Source organism: Mirounga angustirostris, unplaced genomic scaffold (genome assembly GCF_029215605.1).
Source record: "Mirounga angustirostris isolate CCGP_5_RB_7025 unplaced genomic scaffold, mMirAng1.0.hap1 SCAF_5, whole genome shotgun sequence".
Classification (NCBI taxonomy): domain Eukaryota; kingdom Metazoa; phylum Chordata; class Mammalia; order Carnivora; family Phocidae; genus Mirounga; species Mirounga angustirostris.
This window is the reverse complement of record NW_026991713.1, coordinates 159288695-159316690: the sequence shown is the minus strand read 5'-3', so window position 1 is coordinate 159316690 and position 27996 is coordinate 159288695. Positions and strand designations below refer to the sequence as shown.

Here is a 27996-nt window from a genome sequence, read left to right as displayed (position 1 = left end):
GAGGGCGCAGACAACAGACTGGACCCCTGGGTTCACCCCCGGACGTTAAGCAAAGTAGCCCCAGAGAAAGATGGCACAGCCAACGCAGATGATGAGGTTGATGTCCAGAAGGGTTTTCACGAGGGGGTTTTCTTCCAAGGAAACTATGACGGGTTCCACTTTGCTCGGGGGCTCCTTATCCAGGCTCTCCATTCCACAGAGCCACAAGATGGCTCGCATCACTTTGGACCGCTTTGGGGTCGTGTCACCTAGAAGAACCCAAAGGAAGGTCATAAGGATGTGGGCTGTGTCTCCCAGAGAAGGGAGCAGAGGGGCCGACCAGCTGTGTTCCGTTCCCAGTGACTATTTTCCATACCTTTTCTGGAAAGTATTCATGAATACCTTAATCCGGAAGAGTGGTATTTTCAGACTTATCATTTTCAGATGAAGAGACAGAGCCTCACTTGACTAACTTGGGTGAGGCCATTTGGTGGGTAAGCAGTGGCAGGGGTGGGTTTAGAAGCCAAATCTGTCTCCCTCCTCTCGATCACACTGCCTGCCAGGAGGCCCAACGCAGAGAAGGGCACTCTTGTGGGGAAACTATTTCCCCATTCGAAGCTGGGGCTGCAAGCTCCACGGCCTTTAGAGCCAGGCACGTGGTCAAGGGGAGCCACCTTGCTTATTAAACTCGTCAAAATATGAACCAGGAAGGATTCTCTCATTTTTCTTGAAACACATGGTCTTCTGGATCTATCTCGTTGGGTTGACATGGATACATAGCCACAGAACGTTTGTACGTGCAGGTACATGTATACTGATAGATGTAAAAGGCCACGTGTGATGGTAAATGACAGCCCACGGCCGCAGGGTCATGGGGCAATAGGGGCAGGTGGGGACCTTGGCTCACTGAAGGGCACAGCCCAGGTCTGAAGGGCCTGCTTTCCAAGCTCCAGACAACGTGAGTCATGCAGACATGGGGGCCCAGTGTTGTTACATCTTCCCACGTTTCAAAAGGAGATGGAAATCTGGAATTTTATGTGAAATCTCCTGATTTTTCAATGTTAACTCACCTCTTATTAAAATGGTAGGTGGACTACACCGCGGTATGTCTGCAAGCTGCCAGTTTGAAACCAGCAATTTAGAGAAAGCCAATAGCATTCCAGCCTACCCGGTGAGATTTCATGGGGATTGAGTGAGCCATGTTTTAGCAAGCACTCAACATGCGTTTGCTGTTATTGCTCCCCACTGAGCATCTGTTGAAAGTTAGAACAGATACTGGGGGTCAGGGGATGCTAACACTCCAAGGACATCCTCCTTCTGGCTGGTGATTTGGTAGAAAAATCTCCCCTTAAACACCTAATGCTTCTTGGGCTTCTACTGTAACCGAGGAGAGGCAACTCACAGCAGTGGGGTTTGGCTATGTTTTCTTGAACAATCTCCAACTGGATGTTGGTGATGCTGGCCTCTGATGTCCCATTTGGAGAGATGGTAAGAGTCTGGGGAGTTGCTGGTGGTACCTGATCCTTCTGGACCATGGGGTCATGACGAGTAAACCAGGTCAGGCGGCTTACCTAAGGAGCAGAGATGGATCAGATTAGGGTCCCCTGCTCGAACCCATGTTCAGCCTCACATGTGAGAACGCCCCCCATCACTGCACCTCCAACAAGCTCCAGCTCCCTGCCCTCTGCAGAATCAATGGACATTTCCCCCACGATTCCCCTGGCTTTCTTCAGCAGCCCTAATTCTGTTGGGATCTCGCCCTCCTTCATTCTGGCCCCCCAGAGCTTAACCCTAGCCTGGGGCTTTTGGGGGGACCCCCCCCCATCAGCCATTCAGCACATGCATTTCTCTAGCCACAGAAACTGAACTGGTTCATGGGTAAACATGTGTCGAGCTGACTGCATCGATGGAAATCAGGAACCCTGCTGGAAATGCTGGGACAAACATGTTTCTGCTTTTGCTTGATGAGCATGAGAAAAGATAAAATCCCTGGAAACTGCCAGCCCCACACAGGGCCTGAAAATTGGGGTGGAAATGAAGGATGGATTCGGATGGTCTTCCATCCCAAATCAAGCTGTCCCTAAAGCCCAACCCTGGATGTCCCAGCTTCTTGAACAATCAAACCATCTTTGCTGAGGCCAGTTTGGGTCAGTTTTCTGTCGCTTGCAGCCAAGGATCTCAGTGGTTATATAGTATCAAACCCAGAGGTACCATCTCCTTGGAGGGCGACTCTGTGAACCAGCTCACAATGGACACCGTGATCAGAGTCACTGCAGACAGAATCATGGAGAAATACAGGTAATGGACATCCTTCACCACGGTGGGGCGGTCATCTGGCTGGTCACACCGAGGCTGCGGGTAAATGAAGTCCAGGACCAGCCGAATCAAGCCTAGGAGAAGGCCCAAGATCAGACCTGAGAAGGCCCCCTGCAAATCAGAGCAAGGCCATCTTAGAGACGTCCAGGGTTACGGGGCGGCCAGCTTGAGCCTCTGCAGACCTCGATGAGCCATTTTCAAGAGCCCGCCTTTCTAGGGACGGTCGATGCAGGCGTCAGTAATTTGAAAAGGACTGCAGCTACTTATCTGTTTATCTTTCACACATAACTAATCATTCATGAATAATTTACTCATTCCTTGTGAATTTAGCTTCCTGTTTCATGACACAATGCATCAAAACAGAACCCCCATGGTTGCTCTTCAAAGGCCAGGTGGCCCCCTCCCCACACCTCCGTCCCCAGAACTCATCCTCCGGAATGCCACCCATGTCACTAAGACATCCTCATGGGTGATGAGCTACCTTTTCATTGGTCCATTTCCAGAAGCATCCCATGATGAACACCACGGCCACGGGTGGCTGCAGGTAGGAGCTGATGGACTGGATGTAAATGAAGAGCTGGCCTCCCTGGCTGGCCTGGACCACGGGGATCCAGAGGATGGAGACCAGCACCAGCAGCAACACAAACGCCCTAGTGCCAGGCGGAGAGAGCCCCTCGTTAGCATGTCTTCCCCATAAACACTTACTGCTCTTTCTGTTACAGCTTTATTGAGGTAGAATTTACATACCACAAGATTCACCCATTCTAAGAGTACAATCCCGTAACTCCGGGCAATGCAATCAAGTTTTACAAGTCCATTACTCCAAACAAGTTCCTTCGCGCCCATTTACAATTTATTCCTTATTTGCTCCTGTTTCTATGGGTTTGCCTTTTCTGGACTTTGCACAGAAATAAGATTCAACAGCATGTGGTCTTTGGCAGCCAGTTTCCTTCACGTAGCATGCTTTTGAGGTTCATCCATGCATCATGCATGATCACAGTATGTCATTCCTTCTTATTGTTGAAAAATACCCCATTGAATGGATCTACCATGACATGCCACTGTTTATCCTGCAGTGGTCAGTGGACACTTGTGTTTTTTCTATTTTTCCACTCTTGTAAACAAAAGCTGCTAAGTGAATATTTGTGTTTGTGTCTTTATGTATTTCTGGGAATGCAATCTTTATGTAGACGTATGTTTTCATTTCTGGGAATGCAACTGCTCAGTCATATGATAAGTTGTATGTTTAATTTTTTTTAAAAACTGCCAAACTGTTTTGAACAGTTGAACCATTTTACATTCCCACCTGCAGTGTTAAGAAAGTTCCAACTTCTCTATCTCCTTGTCTGTCTTTCTTTCTTTTTTTTTTTTTTTTTTTTTTTAAGATTTTACTTATTTGTCAGAGACAGAAAGAGCACAAGCAGGGGGAGTGGCAGGCAGACGCTTAACCGACTGAGCCACCCAGGCGTCCCTCTGTCTTTCTGATTATAGCCATTTTAGTGAGCACGTTGTGGTATCTCCCTGCAATTTTCTAGGGTTATGATCTCATTTTGCAAATCATTCTAGATCAAAAGTCCTTTGTCAGCTACACGACTTGCAAATAGTTTCTCCTTATCTGTGGCTTGTCTTCTCATTTCCTTAATGGTGTCTTTTGAAATGAAAAAGTTTTAGCTTTTTTTTTTTTTTTTTTTTTTTTTTTTTTTTTAAAGATTTTATTTATTTATTTGTGTGAGAGGGAATGAGAGAGAGCACATGAGAGGGGGGAGGGTCAGAGGGAGAAGCAGACTCCCTGCCGAGCAGGGAGCCCGATGCGGGACTCGATCCAGGGACTCCAGGATCATGACCTGAGCCGAAGGCAGTCGCCCAACCAACTGAGCCACCCAGGCGCCCAAAAGTTTTAGCTTTTGATGAAGCTTTTTTTTTTTCTTTTTTCTTTTATGAGTTATGTTCTCAGTGTCAGACCTAAGAACTCTTTCCCTAACCTAAAGCTAAGATAGCCCTCGGGGCCCCAAGATGCTTATTAGCATGTATTTTACATAAGACTTGCATACCATCCATTTTGGCCCCTTCCGTTTCCTCCCCCTCTCCCCCCATTAGATTTCAGGACCTTACAGAAGCCTTAGTAGGGAAACCTTCCCCACCCCCCACCCCCGCCCAGTCCCCAGAACCCCTTCCTCCCTTTTACCTGGCTAACTCCTATTCATCCCTCAGGTCTCACCCAGTCCAGGCTAGGGACTCCTCTGAATCCCTACATCTCCTGGCTCCTCCTCATAGCACTCATTGGGGTTGTAATTTCTTTTTAATTATCCTCTCTCTTTAATTATCTTCTCTTTAGCTTTGTGAAAGCAGAAACTGAATCTTTGCTTTTCCCTGCTCTGCACCCAGCCACCTGGCACATAGTAGGTGCTCAGCAAACATCTCTTGAATGAGTGATTTATTCATACAGAGTCTTAAGGAACCTCACCTTTGCCATCAGAGGAGGCTGAGCCTCCAGGATGAGTGGCTGGTCGGGTTGCCTCTGGGTGGGCTCAGCTTTCTCCTCCTTGGGTTTCTAAACTTTTCACTCTCCTTCCCCAGTCCCACTCAGTACAACCTTACCTGCCTACAATCATGAGCTCCTTCTCTGATGCCCGAGGCCGGATGTAATTCCAGAGGTCCATGGTGAAGATGGTGCTGGCACTATTAAAGATGGAGGTGAGGGAGGACATGAGCGCCGCCACCATCACAGCCATCATGAGCCCACGGAGCCCTGGGGGCAAAAGGGAGGTCTATGGGCCTCAGGCTTTTCCTGCTAACTGCTGCTGCCTCCACTCATGACCCCATTACCCCAGGCCCACAGCACCAGCTGATCCCAGTAGGTGCCACCGGGAGGAAGCAGAACTCGGGTGGGAGCCATGAGGAGGGACGGGGGCTGGAGCAGGGGCATAGCCAGGACCTGGGTTTTATTTGAGGGCCCTGGCTCTGGGGCTCAGTCCCTCAGCCCAGAGCGCATTCCCTCCTGCTGCCCTCCCATCCTGTCCCTCCCTCAGATCAGGGCCCGGCCAAGGTCTTCCCTTCCGGGAGCTCCACGGGGACTCCATTTAGGGACGAGTGGACATTACCTGTGGGCAGGAGTTCCAGCACCAGTTTGGGATATGCGATGTCGGAGCAGCCAGAGGGGTTGCTACAGACCTTCAGGCAGGTTTCTGGATCTGCACAAGCCACTTGATCTGTGGATAAAACAAGGCCCAGGGTGAGCAGAAAGACCCTGTGAGCCCAGGCCGAGCCACTAGCATGGGGTGACGCAGGCCCGTGCCGGGAGACAGGATGACTATCTATACCTGTATAACTCCGTGAAATAAAAAAGGAGCCTAGACTTTATAAACCATGACCTTCTTACTTAACCTTGCCCTATCTGTAAAACTGGGACAGTAATGTAAGTCTACTTTGTATGATTATCATGGGGGTTGGCTGAGATGACAGACATAATGTGCTTGGCCCGGAAACTGATATGTAGGAAGCACTGAATGCACTTCGGCTGTTATTACTGTCACCCAAATAAAACTGAGACACCTAACGGCCATTCTCCACAGCATCCCCCATCAGGCTGCATTCCCCCGGGCCCCCAAAATGGGGACACAAGCAATTCATATCTTGCCTACAGTTCCTTAGGGGATGCACAGGAGAATGCCATTGCCCCACACAGGGCGAATATTTTCCAAATCCCTCTTTTCCCCCAGCTCCTCAAGAGCTGTTCTCATATTAGGCTCCTAACAACCCAACTGTGCTAGCTGAATCTCTCTCCCCCCTCTTCCTGCATTTCTGTGTTGGGTCTTTGCTCTCCTGAACAGCATTCTGATTTTCTGGTGTAAAGCCACCCAGCCTTCATGGCATCTGCAGTTTGTCATCTCTTCCTAGTATAATGATGAACACGTCCCAAGCATACACGTCCATACTCCTGCTTGGAGTCCAGAGCGTGAGGCGGAGCAGGTGCTCAACAAATTTCTATGGGACAGAGCTAGCTATCACAGTGCTTGCTTCCACCGTTTCACAGATGAAGAATCAGGGCGAGAGACCTGAGTATAAACACCCAGCAAGGTCATGCCAGAGGCAGAATTGAAACCCAGGTCTCCTGACTCGAAATCCAATTTTTCAGAGAAGGAAGACCAAGAGAGTATATGCTTTTCTGTCTTTAATAGTCTGGCAGGCACCCTATCCAAGACTTAATCCTGGCCACTGGGACCTTCAGAACTCTGGTCTCAATGGTTTGGCACCTGTGTCTGAAGGATACCTTTCTTGTCACCTTCTCACTTCCTCAGCTCCTGACATCTGAGTTAACCAGTGCTCCTCACCAACGCCCCAATGCCTACCCAACACCACTCACCCCAGCTGGGCCACTTACTACCTCTCAAGTCTCCTTCACCAGGTGGACTGAGAAATAACTCCCATAAATCCCTCCTGGGCCCCCTCTGCTCAATCCAAAGTCTTCAGTCCTTGGTCCTCATTTTGAAGGGTGATGGGCTTCCTGTCCGCCCATCTCGAACCTCAGTTTACAAGTGAACATGAAGCCCTCCACCGCTCATGCCAACTTTCTGCCTGGTTCCAGTGCTTTATCAAGGTCATGATGACCATTTAACTGAGACCCCAAGTGTAGATGTTTGACAGTATCTCCAGGTGAGGTTGTACACTTAGTCTCTATATTTTTACCTGCATTGAAACTGCTAATTTAATAACTATAACCACTTAAAGGACACCACAATTTTAAAATGCAGTATTGTTCTATCTTCATTTTCTTTTTAATGTAATATAAGACCCAAGAAATGGATATAGCCCTAGGCCCTTTCATCCACTGGGAAGTCCAAGGGCAAACTGATCTTCATAAAATTTCTCCACACATTATTGTCTTCTCAAAGGCTGGGACCCTTCGACTCACAAACATCCACCAATGGGTGTTGTGGCCACAATTAATAATACAATTGCTACAGAACAGAAGTAGATGCCCCCAAAGCTCTGGTTCAAGTCTTAGACAAAATTAAGACTGTAGACCAAAAGTGATATTTGAAGAGAAGTCCTGAGCAGAAACCATCTTGAGAAAAATGCTTTTGACAGGTCAAAGTTCTTGGCTTTTTATGATACTTCTGAGAAGTCTTAAAAGAAGATAAGGAAATAATTTCATTCCCATGCCCAGAATATTGTAAGGAGCCTCCCAGGTCAGGCAAAGATCTTATTCACATTCAGATCATATGGACTTTACCTCTTTTTGTCCAAAAGCTCCTCTCTCCCTCTTTCTAAAGATTTATTTACTTTAGAGAGAAAGGAAGAGGAAGAGCTTGAGCCCAGGACCCTGAGACCACGACCTAAAACCAGGAGTCAGTAGCCCAACCAGCTGAGCCACCCAGGCGCCCCCAAAAGCTCCTCTCTTCAAGGTACACTGAGATGGAGCAAGACTCTCCCTGGGATATTTAATTAACTACATAGTTTAACCTTTGGTTGTTAACCTTAGGTTGTTTAGCCTTCCAGACATGCACTTTTCAACCATGAAACGTGACATACACAGTTTACAAAGCATGTTTGTGGCAGTTGTCCTTGTCTGTTCAGCTTCATCCGGAGAGCCTGGGTGGCTCAGTTGGTTAAACATCCAACTCTTGATGTCAGCTCAGGTCTTGATCTCAAGGTCATGAGTTCAAGCCCCATATTGGGCTCCATGCTGGGCATGGAGCTTACTTCAAAAAAAAAAAGAATATAATCATCCTAGGATATTAGTTGGCTAAGCTACAACTGAAACCAACAGCCTTATGGATCATTAACACACCATTGGGTAACAACCACCTACCTGTCTTGGGCTAATTAATCAACCATTTCATATATGGTGTGGGTTCTCTTATCAGGCCCTCTGATAGTTGACATAAAGGATGCTTCTGGGGGTGCTGGGTGGCTCAGTCATTAAGTGTCTGCCTTTGGCTCAGGTCATGGTCCCAGGGTCCTGGGATCGAGCCCCACATTGGGCTCCCTGCTGCACGGGAAGCCTGCTTCTCCCCCTCCCACTCCCCCTGTTTGTGTTCCCTCTCTCTCTGTCTCTCTCTCTGTCAAATAAATAAATAAAATCTTAAAAAAAAAAAAAAAAGGATGCTTCTGGCAAGGTCAGATCCAAACAACACAAAATCTCCTATTTCCAAATGTTAACATTCAATTCAATACAATTCTCACTGTATTCTTCACAACTCCATGGGGAAGATGTGGTTATTACACCTATTGTAAGGACAAGTAAATTTGAGGCCCAGAAAGGTGAAAAGGCTTCCCCAAATCAAACAGTTAGTAAATATCATGGATAGGTCTCATACCCTTAATGTATTCCAGAGCTCAGGTGGAGATGATTGGGTTTATAAATGGGTACATTTCTAGACTTGTGTTTTACTGTTTTTGAGGGTGGTTTTGCTTCTCTCTTAATTTCCACTATGGTTCCTTTCAAAGTGTGTACCATTTATCAGATGGATAAGTGGAAGAAGGTGTTGTCCAGGCTCATTATAGCTCAGTATTAGAGCATCCTTTTGGGTGGTTTGTGGACCCAATTAAAGATTCAGGGGGAACTGGCAGAGCAGACATAGAGGGAGACATGGAAACAGGAAGGTAGAGTGGCTTGACCTGGAGCCTGGCACTTTAGGCAAGGGCTTCTCAATCTTTTGGGGAGCTTATTAAATTGCTGGGCCTCAACCTCAAGAGATTCTGATTCAGCAGGTCTTGGACAAGGCCCAAAAGTTTGCATTTCTTTTTTTTTTTTAATTTAAATTCAATTAGCCAAGGTATAATACATCATTGGTTTTTGATATAATGTTCAGTGATTCATCAGTTCAGTGTAACACCCAGTGCTCATCATATCATGTGCCCTCTTTAATGCCCATCACCCAGTTACCCCATCCCCCCACCCAGCTCTCAACACAATCAATGGCTCACAGCTCTCAACATAATCAATGAATGTCTCATTTACTTATTTCCTTATCTTTCTGTGTCTCCTCCACCACTAGAATGTGAGCCCCACCAACGGCAGGGATACTGTTTGTCTTGTTCACTTATGGATCCCCAGGGTCTCCCAGAATAAGGCCTGGCAGATCATTGGCTCTCAGAATTTTTGATGGACACATGGAAGAATAAATGAGTGGATGAACTTCAGTTTCTTCATCTGTAAATGAAAAGAGCCCTAACAGTACCTACACCTCATAAGGTTGTTTTGAGGAATAAATGAGATAATACATAAAATAAGAGTAAACACTTCTATAGTGCTTACCTCGTGCCGAGAACTGCTTTAAGCCTCATGAAGGATTATCCCCATTTTATGAGTGAGGGAACAGAGGCAAGTGGCTTTCCAAGGTCACACCGCTAGGAAGTGGCAGAGCCAGGATTCTGGCTGCAACATTCAAATCAGAGTCCATATTCAGAAAGACCACACTCTCTGTAAGACTCTTAGCATGATGAATGTAGGTTGTTTAAAGCTACGTTCTTTGTTCATATGTCAAGCCTTACCCCTGTGTATTTTCCATCAAGTCACCACAAATCCCAAATCCCAGTTCTTACTCTGACCTGGCTTTTCCCAAGTCTTGTGCACCTTCCCTGGAACCAGGACCAGTGACTCTGGGTTCTTCATGCCCTCTGTGCTGGAGGAGCGGGAAGCCGAGAGTCTAGCACCATGGAGAGCTCTCCCCCCCTCCCCCCCGCCCCCTTCCTTCCCCAGCTTTTTGCTCCTAAGGCTTATTGTCCTAAATTATTTTGACAAAACTTCTAGGCCATCCTACCCTTTCTTTACCTGTGCTTGACATTGTGTAGGATAAAACGCAGGGGAGGGAGCACTCTATCTTACCCTCCCCTTTGAGTTAATAACAGCCTTCGTGGGTACGGGAGGAAAGCTCAGTGATTCGGAATAAAGGAGCTTTCTTCCCTACAGATCAGCAGTTCCTGACATCATGATGACTCCCAATAACACCCTCCCCCCAGTCCTGTTTATCCACACAGTGCAAATCTCATCACTTTACCACATTAAAAAAAAAATCTAAGGCAAATATTCTAGAGGCTTTGACATCCCTGGTTTTTGTTATGTACCCCAAAGGGGTTCCACTGGGCCAAACTAACCAAACCATTGAGCTGAAATACTAAAAAGCACAACAGGCACTCTCACATTAGTCTTTAAGAAACTGACATCTGGAACCACAAGATCTTAGCCTGTAGTTTGTGGGTTCAAAAAAAAATTCATTTGAGGCAAGACCCCAAATGGGTCTCCCCTCTACTGGCCTGGGACATCTACTAGACACTCCTGTTGAAGCCCTGTTAGGAAACAGGAGAGAGTCAGATGTCTGGATAGAGATGCCTCAGCCAAATCACTCTGTAGGGACTCCAGTCCCAATCTCTGATGGCAATCACATGTTTAGAACACTTCACAGGGTCTGCAACTCAAAGACAGACGATCTCTTCTCCCCACTGTCTTCTCACCTGGGAAGAGGACACGACTGACCATTCCAGGGAACACCATCATGAAAAGAGGCAGCACCTTCAGGTAGGCAGCCATCAGAGAGCCTCCTTTGGCATGGGACAGGTTCTTGGCAGCCAGAGACCGCTGAACGATCACCTGGAAAACAGTGGGGTGGTTGGAGGCTGAAGTGGCTAAGTGTGCAAAGCTTCTTGGTAGGCATCGCAGACTTGGGATCTTGGTTTGTCTAGCTTCTTTTTGAGGAAACATCACTTTCCTATTCCCAATCCCTGTGGTCCAGTTGAGGAAGCTAAGAACCCCATTCCATCCCCTCCCTACTCCTTTATCCTGGGGCTGGACCTGGCCAGTTCGATTTCTACATGGAGTTTCTCCACTTCTCTGGCTACCATGATCAGTTGAGGAAAAGTATGAATCCAAGGTGGGCCAGTTACAACTTCCCACAGAACTTCTTCCTAGAAGAGGCAAAGGAAAGAACCTACAGCCTCCATTAGAATTGCCAACTATGAGAGGAGCTTAGACCACTGGCTGCACCTCCACCATCATATTGGGAAAGATTCTTTAAAATTCAAGTTATTTTGGGGTGTCTGGGTGGCTCAGTTGTTTGAGCATCTGCCCTCAGCTCAGATCATGATCCCAGAGTCCTGGGATCGAGCCCCACATCAGGCTCCCTGCTCAATGGGGAGTCTGCTTTTCCCTCTTTCTCTGCCCCTCCCCTCACTCATGCTCTCTCAAATAAAATCTTTAAAAATGTATATCACATAATTTTAAAAAAACAAAAAACCTTATCTACTCAAAAGGAATAACTTGTTCCAGAGTGTTTTCTGAGTAGGAGAGTGGTCCCCCAAAATCCTCCTCCAGCCTTCAGATCGAATCGACATGAGCCCAGAACTTTCTCTCCTATTTTTTTCGGCTTTGAGTCTTGAAGCATCTGCAGAAGCTACAGAGGCCTTGTTGAGTTACCAGAGCCTTTACAAGCCGGTTCAGTGAACTATGGACAAAGGGAATGAAATGTCACATCATTACCACTGCTGTGACGAGCAGGACAAAGTTGGGATTCTTCCCAGTTTTTGTGACAGTGGGCATTAATGGGGTAGTCTTCCTAGAGTGTCCTGCTCCTTCTTTTGAAACCCACGCCCTGTCTACATGGCTACACTCTCATCTTGGGCACAGCTGCCTAATCCAGGGGTAGGCACCTGACCCATGCTAGACCCTTCTACAGCATTTTTGGACTGGGACTTAGGGAGTTCCCAGCTTCTTTCCTGTTGGTCTGCAGTGGGAGGCAACAGTTATAGGCGATAAAGATGGATGATGGAGAGGGCGCCTGGGTGGCTCAGTTGGTTAAGCGACTGCCTTCGGCTCAGGTCATGATCCTGGAGTCCCGGGATCGAGTCCCGCATCGGGCTCCCTGCTCGGCAGGGAGTCTGCTTCTCCCTCTGACCCTCCCCCCTCCCATGTGCTCTCTCTCAAATAAATAAATAAAATCTTAAAAAAAAAAAAAAGATGGATGATGGAGAGGGAAACCAGAATATGTTCCAGTAATTTCTGAAGGCTCATTCAACTTCCTGTTTGTATTCCATGAGCTAATACATCCCCCATCCTTTCTCTGAAGTAGTTTGAGTTTGATTTTTTTTTTTTTTTTTTTTGGTCACTTGCAACCAAGTGTACCCTGACAGGCATAAATTATATTTGTTTGGATGCCATAAAGTGAAAGGCTCTAAAATGCAGGATTGGCTTATGTGAGGAAAAGTGGAGAGCATGGAGGCCCTCAATCCAGAGCTGGGAAGTTAGCCATCCTTGTTTAGAGGTTGGTTTAATGGGGGCGCCTGGGTGGCGCAGTCAGTTGAGCATCTGACTCTTGGTTTCGGCTCAGATCGTGATCTCAGGGTTGTGAGATCGAGCGCTGCATTGGGCTCCCTGCTCAGTGCAGAGTCTGCTTGAATTTCTCTCTCTCCCTCTCCCTCTGCCCCTCCCCACCTCATGCTCTCTCTCTCTCTCTCTCTCCCTCTCAAATCAATAAGTAAATCTTTAAAAAAATTTATAGAATTTGATTTAACTATTATGTTATTTTTTAGAACTCCAGATATATACCTACTGAGGTTTTCTAGAACACTTTACTTTTTAAAAAAAATTTTTTAAAGATTTTATTTATTTACTTGACAGAGAGAGAGCACAAGCAGGGAGAGCAGCAGAGAGAGAGGGAGAAGCAGGCTTTCAGCCGAGCAGGGATCCCAATGTAGGGATCATGGGATCATGACCCGAGCCGAAGGCAGACGCTTAACCTACTAAGCCACCCAGGCGGCCTTCTAGAACACTTTAGAATGTGGTAGTAAAATGTGAGGATATCAGGGTCTATAGAATACGTCTGGTTGCTTCAGTAAGGTGCCCAAAGAGGCACCCAGGCTTTAATCCTAGCCCATCCCTCTGGAAGCTGAGAGGAGAGCATTTATAGCTTTGGAAAACAAAGCCCTTTCTACTAGAGATCCAAAACTGTGACCAAAAAGAATTCTGGCTTTTATTCCCATGAAGTGGAGAATACAAACATCAATTTAAGAAGCAGCTGAGTACGTCTGAAAAGATCTGTGTTCCTTGAAAACCCACAAGCCTGGGGGGAAGGGGATCCCCCTGTAGGATAACCCCCAGGCCCAAGTAATGGAACCATAGTTCAGAGGGATGGTATGAAAAGGAATTAATTCATGTAGAATGGTTAGACCAGGGACTGGCCACAGCACAGCAGTAGTAAACGTTTAAGTGCCATTACGATTGTCCGCTGTTACTTATCTTTTCAGTCTCGACCCAGGAAGATCTGGAATATTCTCTGTCAGCGAATCACAAATGCTTAGTTTTGCCTTTCTCCTGCTCTAAAATTAGCCTAAGGGAACCTGGGTGGCTCTGTCAGTTGAGCCTCCAGCTCTTGACTTCGGCTCAGGTCATGATCTCAGGGTTGTGAGATCGAGCCCCGTGTGGAGCTCCGTGGTGAGCGCAGAGTCTGCTTGAGATTCTCTCAACCTCTCCTGCTGCATCTCCCCCTGCACACGCTCTCTCTCTCCCTCTAATAAATAATAAAATCTTAAAATTAGCCTAGATATAGGGCTGGCAAAGCTCTACGTTCCCTAGGGCAGGACCAGCACAATGAAGCAATGCAGTCTCGGGACTCCGCAGAACCCAGGTCAGCGGCTACACTGTGTGATCAAGAGGGCGTGGGTTTCTAGGCCCTCTTGCCCTGCCTGGCGTTTGGAAGGAGACTGAGTCCTCTGTGACTAAGTCCCCAGGCTCCTGAACAATGCGGGTGGGTTGGAGGTGGGTTTCACAGGGTGCATGCTGGAATTCCAGCTACGAAGGGCTTGAGGCATCTCAAGGAAATATTTGTTTGTTTTTTCTTTTTTAAAGATTTTATTTATTTATTTCAGAGAGAGAGAATGAGAGAGAGCACATGAGAGGGGGGAGGGGCAGAGGGAGAAGCAGGCTCCCTGCCGAGCAGGGAGCCCAATGCGGGACTCGATCCAGGGACTCCGGGATCATGACCTGAGCTGAAGGCAGTCGCCCAACCAACTGAGCCACCCAGGCGCCCTCAAGGAAATATTTGTACAAATTCAGAAGTATCAGCTGGTGGTGAGCTGTGTCAAGAGCACTAACATAAACCATCGCAAAAATGTAAATGTTTTTGGGCGCCTGGGTGGCTCAGTCGTTGGGCGTCTGCCTTCGGCTCGGGTCATGGTCCTGGGGTCCTGGGATCGAGTCCTGCATCGGGCTCCCTGCTCAGCAGGAGGCTTGCTTCTCCCTCCCCCACTCCCCCTGCTTGTGTTCCCGCTCTCGCTGTGTCTCTCTCTGTCAAATAAATAAATAAATAATCTTTAAAATATATATATAAGTGTTTTTAATGGTTTATTAACTGTCCCTGTGACCAAAGGATTATGGCCAAATTCCTCATGCTTCCCTCTTCTGTAACCATTAGTAACCACACTGTTAGTAAGGAAACAAGGAAACAAGATGTTAGTATTCCAATGCCCCCAGAACTTGATTCCAGGCCTGTGACGTTTCAAGCCCATGCTATTAGCCTAGATCTTATACTGTGTCCCAAAGTCTCTCCTACCTGAGATTTGCTTGGGATGGGGGAGGAGATTTGCCAAGGATGGTCTCGTCTTAAGTGGCACCTCGCCACTGCCCGGGTGTAGAGGAACTCTGGCCCATGGGGGGAACTGGGCTCTGTTCTTGGCATGGCCACCTGCATAAATTCAGTTGCCCTACTCCGTGATGGTTACTTTAAACTTCCATCAGCCCTGGGGCACCTATGTGGTTCCATTGGTTAAGTGTCTGCCTTTGGCTCAGGTCATGGTCCCAGGGTCCTGGGATCAAGCCCTGCGTCTGGCTCCCTGCTCAGCGGGGAGCCTGCTTCTCCCTCTCCCTCTGCCTCTCCCCCTGCTCGTGCTCTCTCTCTCAAATGAATAAATAAAATCTTTTAAAAAAATAAATAAACTGCATTCCCACCTTCTTAACCCCTCTTTCCCTACCCTGCTTTAAAAAAAAATTGCATTTATCATTTTTAAATATTCCACATAATTTACTTATTGTCTGTCTACCCCCCCACTAGAAGAAGGTGAGCTCCAGGAGAGAAGAGAGCCCTGTCTGATGTGTGTACTCATGATTTCCAAGTGTCTAGTACTAGAGGGCACCCAGTGAGTATTTGTTGATAAATGATACCTGGTATCAATTTTAAACTCCATTTAAAATGTATCATCTCAGGCACCTGGATGGCTCAGTCGTTAAGCGTCTGCCTTCTGCTCAGGTCATGATCTCAGGGTCGTGAAATCAAGCCCGGCATCGGGCTCTGCGCTGAGCAGAGTCTGCTTGAGATTGTCTCCCTCTGCCCCTCCCCCTGCTCGCTCTCTCTCTCAAAATAATTAAGTAAATCTTTAAAAACAAACAAAAAACAGTTCCCCTTTGCAAATATTAGTAGCCCTGGATTTGCCATTACATGAGCAAGCTCAAGAAGTAAAATAATGTAGAGCAGTAGGAAAGAAGGAGTAGTCGAGCTTGCGGGGGAGGGGCGGAAGCAAACAAGAGAAGAGATGGAGGAAACCAGCCCAGCCTCCAGCCCCCCAAGCAAAGAAGCGTCCTGGAGGGCGCTCCCTCATCAGGTGCCCTATACCTGATCCGTGCACCAGTACCAGAGGGATGGAATGGACATTCCAAGTAGGATCCCGGGCCACGGGAGATCAGATGTCAGGGGGTCTCGGAAAATATGGAAGGCATCTTCTCGAGGCAGCCCGCAACTATTGTTCTCACTCCGGTTGCTCGCCACGGCCAAGAAGTACTTCTCCTTCAGGCCTTCCATCCCACCAACTGCAGCAAAACCTAAGATGCAGAGGAAACCCAAATTTGCCAGAAACTCAGAGCAATCCATGGCGAGTGGTCAGGGGATGGCTGGATGGGTGACATCCTACTTCGAGCAGCGCTAACAAAGAAAGTTAGTCACCTTAAAGGTTCTTGGCCTTGTTTTTATGCCTTTGGTGGTGATTATATATTGCTTCTCAGAATATTAATAACCAATGCATAATACAAAATACATAGGATTATAAAGGAAAACAGATATAGTGACGGCAATCATCAAAACACAAAAACTGTGGCTTAGTAATTATTTGCTCCATTAAACAGTAAGACCGAGCAGCAGGTCTAATAACTATTCATTTATTTTTAAGTACTCTCTATGCGCAACATGGGGCTCGAACTCACAACCCTGAGATCAAGTGTCACACACTCCACCAACTGAGCCAGCCAGGCTCCCCCGTAATAACAATTTGGTTTCTGTTCTCTTTTTTAAAGATTTTTATTTATCTGACACAGAGAGAGAGAGAGTGAGAGAGCTCACAAGCAGGGGGAGTGGCAGGCAGAGGGAGAGGGAGAAGCAGACTCCCCACTGAGCAAGGAGCCCGATGCAGGGGGAGCCTGATGCGGGGCTCGATCCCAGGACCCTGGGATCACAACCTGAGCAAACGGCAGACACTTAACCGACTGAGCCACCCAAGCAGCCCTTAAGATTTTTTTAAAGTAATGTCTACACCCAATGTGGGGCTTGAACTCACAACCCCAAGATCAAGAGTCGAATGCTCTTCCAACTGAGCCAGTCAGATGCCCCAAAAGGCTTTTTTTCTTCTTTTTAATCACTCTAAAAGATAATCTACTGTCTAAAGCAAAACTTGTAGCAGGGCATCGGGGTTTAGGGCATGTGTAAATGTATGATAACGATAACACAGAAGACGGGAGGGAGCATCTGGGAGTGTAATATTGTAAGCTTCTTAAAGGATACATGAAGCAGTAGGATAATATTAGAAGGAAGACTGAGATGAACATTGTAAACTTTAGGGCCAACACCAAAATAATTTTTATTTATTTATTTTTTTTAAAGATTTTATTTATTTATTTGACAGAGAGAGACAGCGAGAGAGGGAACACAAGCAGGGGGAGTGGGAGAGGGAGAAGCAGGCTTCCCGCTGAGCAGTGAGCCCGATGCGGGGCTTGATCCCAGGACCCTGGGATCATGACCTGAGCCGAAGGCAGACGCTTAACCAACTGAGCCACCCAGGCGCCCCACCAAAATAATTTTTAAAAGAAGAAAAATGGAACCAGAGGACATCTGGAACAAATGGACAACAGCTGACAGGATGGTAGGTTTTAATCATCCCTATCAATCAGTACATAAATATAATTGACCCATAGATGCAAATGACAAGATAGAAATCGTCAGATTGGATAAAACAGTAAGACCCAACTATATGATGTCAACAAGAAACCCACTTAAAATATAAAGAATAGGAAATATATACATATATATGTATAAACACATATCTATGTTTATAAAGACATAGATAGGTTCAAAGTAAAATGATAGAGAAGTATATACCACTCAGGGGCACCTGGGTGGCTCAGTCGCTTAAGAGGCTGACTCTTGATTTCAGCTCAGGTCATGATCTTGGGGTCGTGGGATGGAGCCCCACATGGGGCTTCTCACTCAGCAGGGGGTCTGCTGGAGATTCTCTCTTCTTCTGCCCTCCCCTCCCCCTTCCTCTAAAATAAATAAATCTTAAAAAAACACAAAACAAAACAATAAGTTTCCATAAGCCCAGTTCTCTTCCAGCTAAAAGAACCATGTCTCAAGCAAATCACCCGTGACTGGAATGCCCCCGTGGTATGCTTTTGACCCTGGGCTTGCTGATCACAGTGACGAAAGCAGATGTCCCTGAGAGAGAGGTTGTCATCCACCCAAGTGACCCTGGGGCCCCACTTACTGTAGCCCATCAGGATGAGCGCTCCTATAAGCATGATCAGGGTCTGCAGGGCATCCGTGTAGATCACAGCGGCCAGGCCACCTGGGGGTGGGAGTGGGGATAAGCACCGAGGTGAGGGTCGGGTACCATGGTGGAGAGGAGTTACCCTGGGGAGCAGACAGAACCTGCAAGTTCAAGCCCTGCCTGAGATTTCTTAGTGTTGTTTGCAAAGATGGCCACGGTATCGCCTTCCTGAGTGCATGCACATTTTGCACTGTGGTTTTGCTGCTCCTTCCATGTTGAGGTGAAGCTGATTTCTCTACCTCTTAACGAGGAGCTTGGCCAGATGGCTTGCTTTGACCAGCAGAACATGGTGGGAGTGATACTATGCAGCTCGAAGCCTAAGCCTCAAGGGCCCAGAAGCTTCTGCTCTTGCTCTCGTGTTGTCCTGAGACCACCGTGCTTCTTTAAGAAGCCCAAGCTCGCCTTCCGGAGGGTGATGGTTCACACGGGGTGGGGGGAAGCCCAGCTGAGAGCCCATGCCAACCACTAGCCACCCGAGTGAGGCCACCTTGCCCCAGGCAGCCGTTCCAGATGTCATCAACCTCCTGTTCTTGATGGAGCCCGGTGAGATCTGATCATGGCCATATAATTAATGGCAGCAAGTCTGCCGGCACCTGGACAGGGCAATCTTTCCAGTTTCTTCTCTATACTACACCTCCCTCTTCCTTCTTCCCAAAGGGGAAAGAGATGCTTCTCTGATATGAGCACGTTTACTAGTGGGCAAAGTCGGTGTGCAATAAAAAACGTGCACAGAGGGACGCCTGGGTGGTTCAGTCGGTTAAGCCACTGCCTTCGGCTCAGGTCATGATCCCAGGGTCCTGGGATCGAGTCCTGCATCAGGCTCCCTGCTCCATCTGCCTGCTACTCTCCCTGCCTTATGCTCTCTCTCTAACAATAAATAAATAAAATCTTAAAAAAAAACCAAAACCGTGCACAGAGCTGTGGTGTTCTACTCTGATTCTCCCTCCTTGCCAGCGGGAACAGGGCCCCGTCACAAACGCAGAAAGAGGCCCGGGGTCCGTTCTGGCCCCAGCCCTCTGCTGCAATTAGCCGGCCTGAGCGCGGCGAGGTCCTGCCCACTAAAAGCCAGCATCATCTCCACACTGACGAGTGTGAGCATTTATCATGCGCCCGACACTGGGTTCAGTGTTTTATTCAATTGTTCACCAAATCTCTGGTGAGCGCCCTGCCCAGCTCTACGTGGTAGGGAAAGAGAGACAAACAAAACAGCATGTCCCCGGTCCTCAGAGAGATCAGTGTCATGGGGACAGAGACCCCCAAACAAGGAAACACAAGGATAAACCGGCTATTGCCGCTCGCCCTTCTCTTTCCCTGGGCTCCAGGCACAAGGCCTCCATGAGTGCTGACCCCCCCTGAGATCCTTCGGGGGATCTTTGCGTATGTTTGATTTAGTCGCTTTTCCGCTTAGAGCCTCCAGTGGAGATCCACGGCACTTAGGACAAAATCCAGGCGCATTTTGTCTCCTGCGAGGCGCTGGCGGCTGGTCTTTCTCCCTCATTAGGGCTGCTCTACCCACAGTGCCCAGCCTTGCATCCCTCTCTGGCTTGTGGGAACGGCCCCCGGAGCTGAGCGGGACGCGGCCTGAACCACCATTTGCTCGCTCAACATCAGCCACAGTGACCGCCCTTTTGTTTCCCAAACCAGCATGTTCTCATCCTAAGAGTCTTTACATGTACCCTCTGCCTGGAATTCCCTTCCCCTGCAACTTCTCCTTAGAGCTTCCTTCGTATCATTAAAATGTGGTTCAAACATCACCTTAGAAAGGCCTTCCCTGAACATTCTATGTGAAAAAAAAAACCCTCCTTATCCCATCACTCCCCATCTTGCCCTGCTTAAACTTCATTCAGAGCACTTATCAGATTATACTAATATATCCTGATATACCATGATATACCAAGAAATATCTTCATTTCCTTGTTCGTCGTCTGTCTCCCCATTAAAATATAAAGTCCTTTCGGGTAAAGGTTTTGTCTGTTTTGTTTACTGCTCTGCCCCATTCCTAGCACGATGTCTCGCACATGCTAGGTAATATACAGATATATTTGTGGAATGGATTATATTACACCAAGAGGAGGCAGACAAGGGTGAAGCTGGAGCAGAATGAAGATAAAAAGGCAAATATTCCAAACCAGATACTTGTCCCCGCCCTACTATAGGCCAGTCTCTCTCCTACAATGCAGCTCTAACGGGGAAAGAGGAGGCTGCCCGACCTCAGGCTCAGAATTAGAGCCGCTTACCACCTAGCTTTACAGGGTGCATGTGAATAAACATGCACTGATAGTTCTCAGTAAATAGTTCTTCAATAAACAAATGGAAAATAGCTTGATGCAGTTGTGGTGCATTTTTAAATCCTCCTTCTAATTGGGAATCCCTCTTCCTTTGGACAATGGCTAAGAGAAATCACCTTGTCTGGGGTCATGGAGTGAGGTGTAATAAATGAATGGTTTTAACACACGGGAACATCAGAAGATGGGCCAGGAAAAGATTGGAGGGGGTGGGCCACAGTCTCTCAAGCATCACCCCTTGTTCAGACACACCTGCAACAGTGTACAGAGCCGTGATGGCCAACAGCCCAACTATGGCCAGGTAGAGATCGAGGTGCAGAGACTGCTGAATAAAGATGGCGCCTGCATACATGTCCACCTGGGGAGACAGGAAGTTGACAGATGAATGAAAGGAGGGACATTTTCAGCACAGGCTCCACTAAGCTTGGATTCTGGCAAACATGGAAGAGTTCTCTACTGCCCTTTCTTCAACCACCTCTTCCCAGATCAGGGTTCTCCAGCTGGAGCCCTGTGGGCTGTTACATTTGACACCCATTCACTGGGCTAATACAACAACCTCCTCAGTGGTCTTCTTGCTTCTACTCTTGGTCTTCCACCCTCCACCCTCAACACTGCAACCTTTATCAAATACTGTCACGATCAAACAACCTTCTCCTGCTCATTAAAATTCTTCAGTGCCCCCCCTGCATGGTCCCCATGATAACGTCTACATAAATACATTAGAACTGCATGCCAGGCTTCACAGTCTGCTCACCCCTTGGCCTCATTTCCTTCACTCCCTTCACATTCCCTGCTTCCCTAACAAGCCCTGTCCATCCATCTGGAATGCCAGTCCCCCTCTCCCCAGTTGGTAATCATCCTTGGTCATAACTTCCCCTGTGAAAGCTTCCCTACATCTATAGCTTCCCACCAGACTGAGAGGCAGAGTTCTGAAAGGATGTTGTCATCGAACGTCTGTCTTTCAAGGCTACAGCTGGTGTAGAGTCCATTATTTTTGTTTGGATTGAATGGAATTTCTCTGCACCCGCCCCCCACTTGAGGCAAGCTCTCCCCAGCCCCAGCTGGAAGCGGAGACAGCATCAGCGTGAGTCAGGCCAGCTGAGCACACGTGCCTGGAGGCTGCAATGCATCTGCTCTTGGCCTCTTTCTGGAGATCTGCCCATCCAACCAAAGGCCAGGGTGGGGCAGGCCCTATGGGCCTCAGCACACCTGATGAATACCTGATGACTGCCTGATCCCAGGAGGAAGAGAAGAGCCCCCCAGCAAGGCCTGGCAGGGCTCTCAAAGAGTCCTGTTGTGCGACCTGCACCATCCTGACATGTTGCCAAAGCAGGAGTGGAAAGAGGTGTCCTTCCCTCCACCTTTTCTCCCAACTTCCTCTCCCCATGCTTACCCTCTTCCCCCACCCCTCCCATCCTCCAAGCTCCCTGAAGCCTGCCCAAGGGGAGGAAATGCATGGGCAGGACCCACTACCAATGGCTGTAATCGATCTTCTCACCAGGCTGTAAGGACGTGGCCAGGCTGTGTCCCCGCCTTACCGAGATCTTGGTGAAGATGTAAATGAACAGGTAGAGCACAGCCAGGATGACGGAGATCCTGTTGCCACCAAAGCGTTTCCTTAGGTATTCTGGCATCGTGGTGACCTGGGGGCCAGAGCTGAGCTGTCACCACCCACCTGATTTGGGGCAAATGGCCTCAGGGCACTGGCCCTTCCCCTCCCCTCCCCCTTCCTCTCCAAACTCAGCAGCACTGATGGTCTTCTTAATCATAGACTTAAGAAGGGAGGAGAAAATGGGGGCAGAGGGGTGGCTCAGTCTGTTAAGCATCTGCCTTTGGCTCAGGTCATGATCCCAGCGTCCTGGGATCGAGTCTTGAGTCGGGCTCCCTGCTCAGAGGGGACCCTGCTTCTCCTTCTGCCCTTCCCCCTGCTTGTGCTCACTCTCTCTTTCTCTAAAATAAATAAAATCTTAAAAAAAAAAAGAAGAAGAAGGAAGGAGGAAACAGGGGCAGAGGAGTGGGGTGTGGAGGAACTGGGGTTCTGTGCAGGCGGATATACCCACCTATCACTGTGTGAGGCATTGAAAAAAATGTTTCTGAAACATTTGAAACATCTGAAAGCCTATGCCCATCTTCATCATGGGTCAGGAGGTGGGAGGTGCTGAGGACAGGGCTCCCCGGTCTCACCTGTGCAGCATCCTTCACCATGCAAGGAGCTCCCAGGAACTGGCTAACAGATGTCCTCAGGTGGGAGGGAGGGAACTCGAGGGTGACCCTCCCCAATGGTCTCCCCATCCCAGAGCACCCTGACTCACCTGCCCAGCTATGTAGATGGGGAGGAAGATCCAGGCCAACATCAACACAGAGAACAGGCCCTGCCCGAGAAAACAGAGTCAGGACTTAGCTCCCACCTACACTGAGGTGCTGATTTGGATTTCCCTCTGCACCTGGAGGTCACCTGGCCTGGCTCTGTCTTGGGTTCAGTACCTCATCCTCCCCGGGCTATCATATTCCCACACTGATAATGGGAGAAGGGGAAGAAGGAGGGAAGCGTGGAAATAGAAGCTTTCCTGTGCCTCCTCATTCAATGTCCCCTAAAACCTTGTGTCGTCCCCCTTCATCCAGGCGTGGGCCCTCCCTCGTTGAGCCAGGATGGGCTCCCTAAGTGAACCCCATCATACAGTAATATGCATAGTGTACTTAAGAGTGCAACACAGAATGAGCATTTTAAAAATGTTAGTCACTAAGGGGCCGGCTCAGTGGGTGGAGTGAGTCACTCTCGAGCTTGGGGTAGTGAGTTCAAGCCCCACGCTGGGCATGGAGATGACTTAAAAATAAATAAAAAATTAAGCTTGTTTTTTAAAAAAACTGTTAGTCACTGTGAAGACGAAACACTACTAAGAGTGCATGCCTGCCCGGTCAGTGAAAGTCATACCCTGCACGAGCCCAGCTACACAAGACAGTGTGTCCTATCTCTGGGGTATCTGTGGGGTGCCAGGAAGGTCAAGAACCACTGAACCACAGAACTACATTTTTGTGATGGCCGACTGGTATCCCTCGGGTCCTTCTATCTTCTGCATCCACAAGGGAGAGGTTCTGAGTCCTCTTCTCCCACACATTGGTGTTTTGGGGTCCCAGCCTTCTGGTCCCAGGATCAAGCAAACCCAGACAAGCCTGAAGCTTGCAGATCAAACTGATTTTTGCAGACCAGCGGTGCCTTTGGTGCTTGTTTGTTTTCTCGTGAAGTACAACTCTATTTTTAAAAAGTACAGGGTAGGGACGCCTGCGTGGCCTGGTGAGTTGAGCGTCCAATTCTTGGTTTCAGCTCAGGTCGTGATCTCGGGGTCAGGGAATTGGCCCCACCTCGGGCTCTGCACTCAGCAATGGAGACTGCTTGGGATTCTCTCCCTCCGCCCCTCCCCCCACTCATGCTCCCTCTCTCGCTCGCTCTCTCTAAAATAAATAAATAAAATCTTTAACAAAAATAAATAAATGAAAGTACGGGGCATTCACACTGTCCCCCAGGATCTACCTAGTAGGCAAAGGGTGAGCTGTACCCACCCTGGTAAAATACTTACATTTAATTCATAAGCAGTGACAGAAAGGCCTGCAGCAGCGCCTGACCCTGCCAGGCCAACAAAATGTCCACTTCCCACGTTGCTGGCAAACAAGGATGCGCCCACCTGTTAGGAGATGGACAAGTCAGATCTTGGAGGGATGGTCTATGGTACCTTCTCCCCACCCTCAGTTCTTCCCATGCTCCAGAGGGACCAAGACAGAAGGAGAAGTAGAGGAGGCAGGGCCATCCCTAGCCTATCTGGCACCTTTTTTTTTCAAATTAGAAAAAGATTCTTCTTCCCCAAGACTCTTACTTCCAACCATCAGAAATTGGCATAATAAACATGTATATTTATGATGGCTAAAATGTGAATTGTGTGCCATAGGGTTGTGCAGTGCACAACATGAACAACTGTATGCAGCATCCCCAGGGAAAAGGATGACGGGTATTGTGGAAGGTGCTTCATGATGAGAATCAGGAAGCCTGTGTTCTATTCCAGTTCTGCTTCTAATTTAGCAATGTAAATAACCCTCCTGGTAGAACACTAAGTGGCCAAGCTTATGTTCAATGATCCCAATCCCTGGTCTCAACTGATTGGACCAGACAGCCCTGGGCACCTGGCCCAAGCTGGGTCAATTACATTTTCTCTCCTGGGAATCTGGAACTGGGACACCATCTCTGTTACTAAATCCTAGCTAGTTTCGATCAGTGAGGACTGCATTCTCTTGGCTAAACATAGAGATTAGCCAGTGATGGAAGGTTGATAAAGATATATTAGTACCAAACTGTGAATTTTTCTTTTATGTAATCAGGAGGATTGATAGAGACTGGCACAGAGGTGGGCATGGGACACAATCAGAGATAAGATATTTTCTGGGGATACTGCCATGGAGGTAGGTGCTCTTCCCATACTGGACTGAACTTGAGAAGATGAAAAGTCTGGAGCAGTGTCTGCCATCTTGTTGCCATGAAGTTGGCCCTGTTTGGGAATAGTGCCCATCCAGAAGAAGAGAAGTTGATATGGACAGATGGAAGGAAGGAAAGAAGGAAAGAAGGGATGGGGGGGAGGGAAACCAGGTCCTAGTGACATCACTTGAACCCTTGCCCTCAGCCATCCCTAAAACCAGCCTAACTAGATTTTTCCCTTGGGTGCGCTGATGAATCTTTTTTGTTCAAACATTTGCATTGGAGCTAAGCCTTCTCTAGACCGTGACTTTCACACTACATACAACCAGAGTCCTGCGAGACTCAAGGCTAAACAGAACATCAGCCCTCGAAGAATCTTTGAGAAGTGACTTTAATTGAATCAAAGATCACTTACTGGCCACCACACCATGTCCCCTCCAGCTAGGAAGTAGCCTTTCACTGTGTCTCTCTTGGTCTTCACTGTGGACTGAAACAAAGAAGAGGGCAGGTAACAATCAGAGGCATCCCAGAGCTCCTGAGCCATGGATTACCAACCGCGAGTCCAGCAGGCCAGATTTGGACATCAAATATAGTTTAGGGGTTTTTTTTTTTTTTTTTTTTTTAAGATTTTATTTATTTATTTGAGACAGAGAGAATGAGAGAGACAGAGAGCACATGAGAGGGGGGAGGGTCAGAGGGAGAAGCAGACTCCCCGCCGAGCAGGGAGCCCGATGCGGGACTCGATCCCGGGACTCCAGGATCATGACCTGAACCGAAGGCAGTCGCTTAACCAACTGAGCCACCCAGGCGCCCCAGGTTTTTTTTTTTTTTTTTTTTTTTTTAAACCCATGGTTTAAGAGGATTTTAATTTGAATGCTTTAGAGGAGACATAAATTCTTCGGGTCAATACAACCCCTGCCACTCCCTGCTTCGCATACTTACGGCTCACCTATGTATTTGAGTTTTCACCCCAGGGCTCATGTAGGAGAGCTCGTGATGGGCACCATTTCCTGAGTATCAGCGCAGCGTAGCATCACAGCAACAGAGCCGGTAGACATCACGCTAAGCTTCTAGAGCTCATCTCATGTTAATCCCTACCAACTTCTATGAAGTTGGTGTCATTAGACCACAGTCTAACAGATGAAGACCCTGAGGCTTGGAAGCAAAGTTACTTATCTTGTGCCGTATTTCTAGATAGCGGAAACATGGGGAATTCAGACCCAGGTCTCAATGATTACAGACTCCTACATCCTTCAGTCTGACAACCTCATACGTTGTAGGAATTTATCCTACATTATAGTTGCACACATCCAAAATAATGAGTGTGTAAGATTTGTTGATTTGTTGACTGCAACATAGTTTGTGACAGTAAGATAGGAAGCAATCCAAATGACCCTCAGAAGAAGACAGGCTAAATAAATCACGGTACGATCATCTCATGGAATCCAGTGCAACTTTTAAGAAGGCGAGGAAGCATCTATGTACTGATATGAAAAAATAGCCAAGAGACTATGATAGGTGAAAAATAGCAAGGTGAAAAAACAACATGTAGGGCACCTGGGTGGCTCAGTCGTTAAACATCTGCCTTCGGCTCGGGTCATGATCCCAGGGTCCTGGGATCAAGCCCCACATCAGGCTCCCTGCTCTGCAGGAGGCCTGTTTTCTCCCTTTCCCTCTCTCCGTTTGTGTTCCCTCTCTCGCTGTGTCTCTCTCTGTCAGATAAATAAAATCTTTAAAAAAAATGTGTATAATAAGCAATTTCCCATTTAAGAAAAAGGTAAATACACACAATAATATTTGCTTGGATTTCCATAAGGAAACTCAAACTAACGTGCGAACAAGTTAACAACAGTAGTTACCTGTGAAGGGAAGTGTAGTAGTGAGACTTTTCACTGTATGTCACTTTAAGTTGCTTTTATTTTTGAACCATGAGGCTGTATTGCCTTTAAAAAACAAAGCAAAACAGAACAAAAACAAACCTTCCTTTAAAAAAGAAGAGAGAACATGACCTTCAAAGTGAAGGAAATATGGCTTCTAATTCCAGCTCTGTTAACTAACTAACATACAAGGAGCTTACATTTTTTTTTAAAGATTCTATTTGTTTACTTGACAGAGACACAGCGAGAGAGGGAACACAAGCAGGGGGAGTGGGAGAGGAAGAAGCAGGCTCTCCGCAGAGCAGGGAGCCCGATGTGGGGCTCAATCCCAGGACCCTGGGATCATGACCTGAGCTGAAGGCAGACACTTAATGACTGAGCCACCCAGGCGCCCCTAGGAGCTTACATTTTTGAGCCTCAGTGTCCTTGCCTATAAAATGAGTACAGTAGTAGTGTCTTCCTCGTAGACATTTGTGCAAAGTACATGGGGTAACACAAATTTGCAAGCACCTAAGACAGCACCTGATTTATGATCCACACTTGGTCCATTTTTACAAGTGTCAAGTTCAGATTACTTGATGACCTTGGGCGAGTTTCTTCCCCTGCCTTCCCTGGCCTGGCTTACCCATAGTCCCACAGCCAGGACAAAGAGGAAGTACAGAACCAGCACGGCGATGTCACCTGGCTCCAGGTTCCTCTTGGGAAAAGCCTCCAGGGGATCTGACTGGGTGGGCGGAGGGCTGCTGGAGCTGCTCTCCATGGTCCTGAGCAAACGTTCACTCCTGCGGGAAGTACAAATGTGCATCAGATGCCAGAACCAGAGGAGCTTTTCTCATCCTCTCAGCGACTGCCTCCTCGGAGCACCCAAACCAGAGGACAGCAAGGGAGGAGGATGTGTGGTAGGGACACGTCCCCCGGGAAGGCAGAGCCACCCACCCATCTGTCCGTCCATCCGTTCACTCATTCATTCAGCAAATACAGTGAAGTCACATTCAATCAACTGCTGATTCTTTTTTTTTTTAAAGATTTTTATTTATTTATCTGACAGAGGGAGAGAGAGAGCGAGAGCAGGAACACAAGCAGGGGGAGTGGGAGAGGGAGAAGCAGGCTTCCCGCCGAGCAGGGAGCCCGATGCGGGGCTCAATCCCAGGACCCTGGGACCATGACCCGAGCCGAAGGAAGACGCCCAACGACTGAGCCACCCAGGCGCCCCTCAACTGCTGATTTTTTAGCAATTCAGTCACTCACTTGGCAAAATATTAAAAAGAATAAACAG

General features: G+C 47.8%; 1 protein-coding gene across 1 annotated transcript; it reads right to left on the bottom strand.

Annotated features, from left to right (window-relative positions):
* Window positions 1-45: 45 nt before the first annotated feature.
* Window positions 46-27480, bottom strand: SLC5A11 (solute carrier family 5 member 11). The gene is made up of 15 exons (XM_045875182.1): window positions 27346-27480; window positions 25259-25330; window positions 23957-24061; window positions 22694-22753; window positions 21920-22024; window positions 20634-20739; window positions 18034-18114; window positions 15897-16102; window positions 10753-10888; window positions 5397-5504; window positions 4894-5044; window positions 2777-2945; window positions 2191-2406; window positions 1382-1550; window positions 46-248 (listed from the first exon to the last, which is right to left on the bottom strand). Exons 1-15 carry the CDS (start codon window positions 27478-27480, stop codon window positions 46-48), a joined length of 2022 nt encoding a protein of 673 aa, XP_045731138.1.
* Between the last annotated feature and the right edge of the window lie 516 nt (window positions 27481-27996).

Bases quoted from the DNA above. Each gene is read 5' to 3' on its own strand.
- SLC5A11 (XM_045875182.1), bottom strand. From the start codon at position 27,480: ATGGAGAGCAGCTCCAGCAGCCCTCCGCCCACCCAGTCAGATCCCCTG. The intron at 24,062-25,258 runs GTAAGTGATCTT...ATCTCCTAACAG, and splicing joins GGGACATGGTGTGGTGGCCA to GTGGGCGCATCCTTGTTTGC. The intron at 249-1,381 runs GTGAGTTGCCTC...GGGTTCTTCTAG, and splicing joins CATAGCCAAACCCCACTGCT to GTGACACGACCCCAAAGCGG.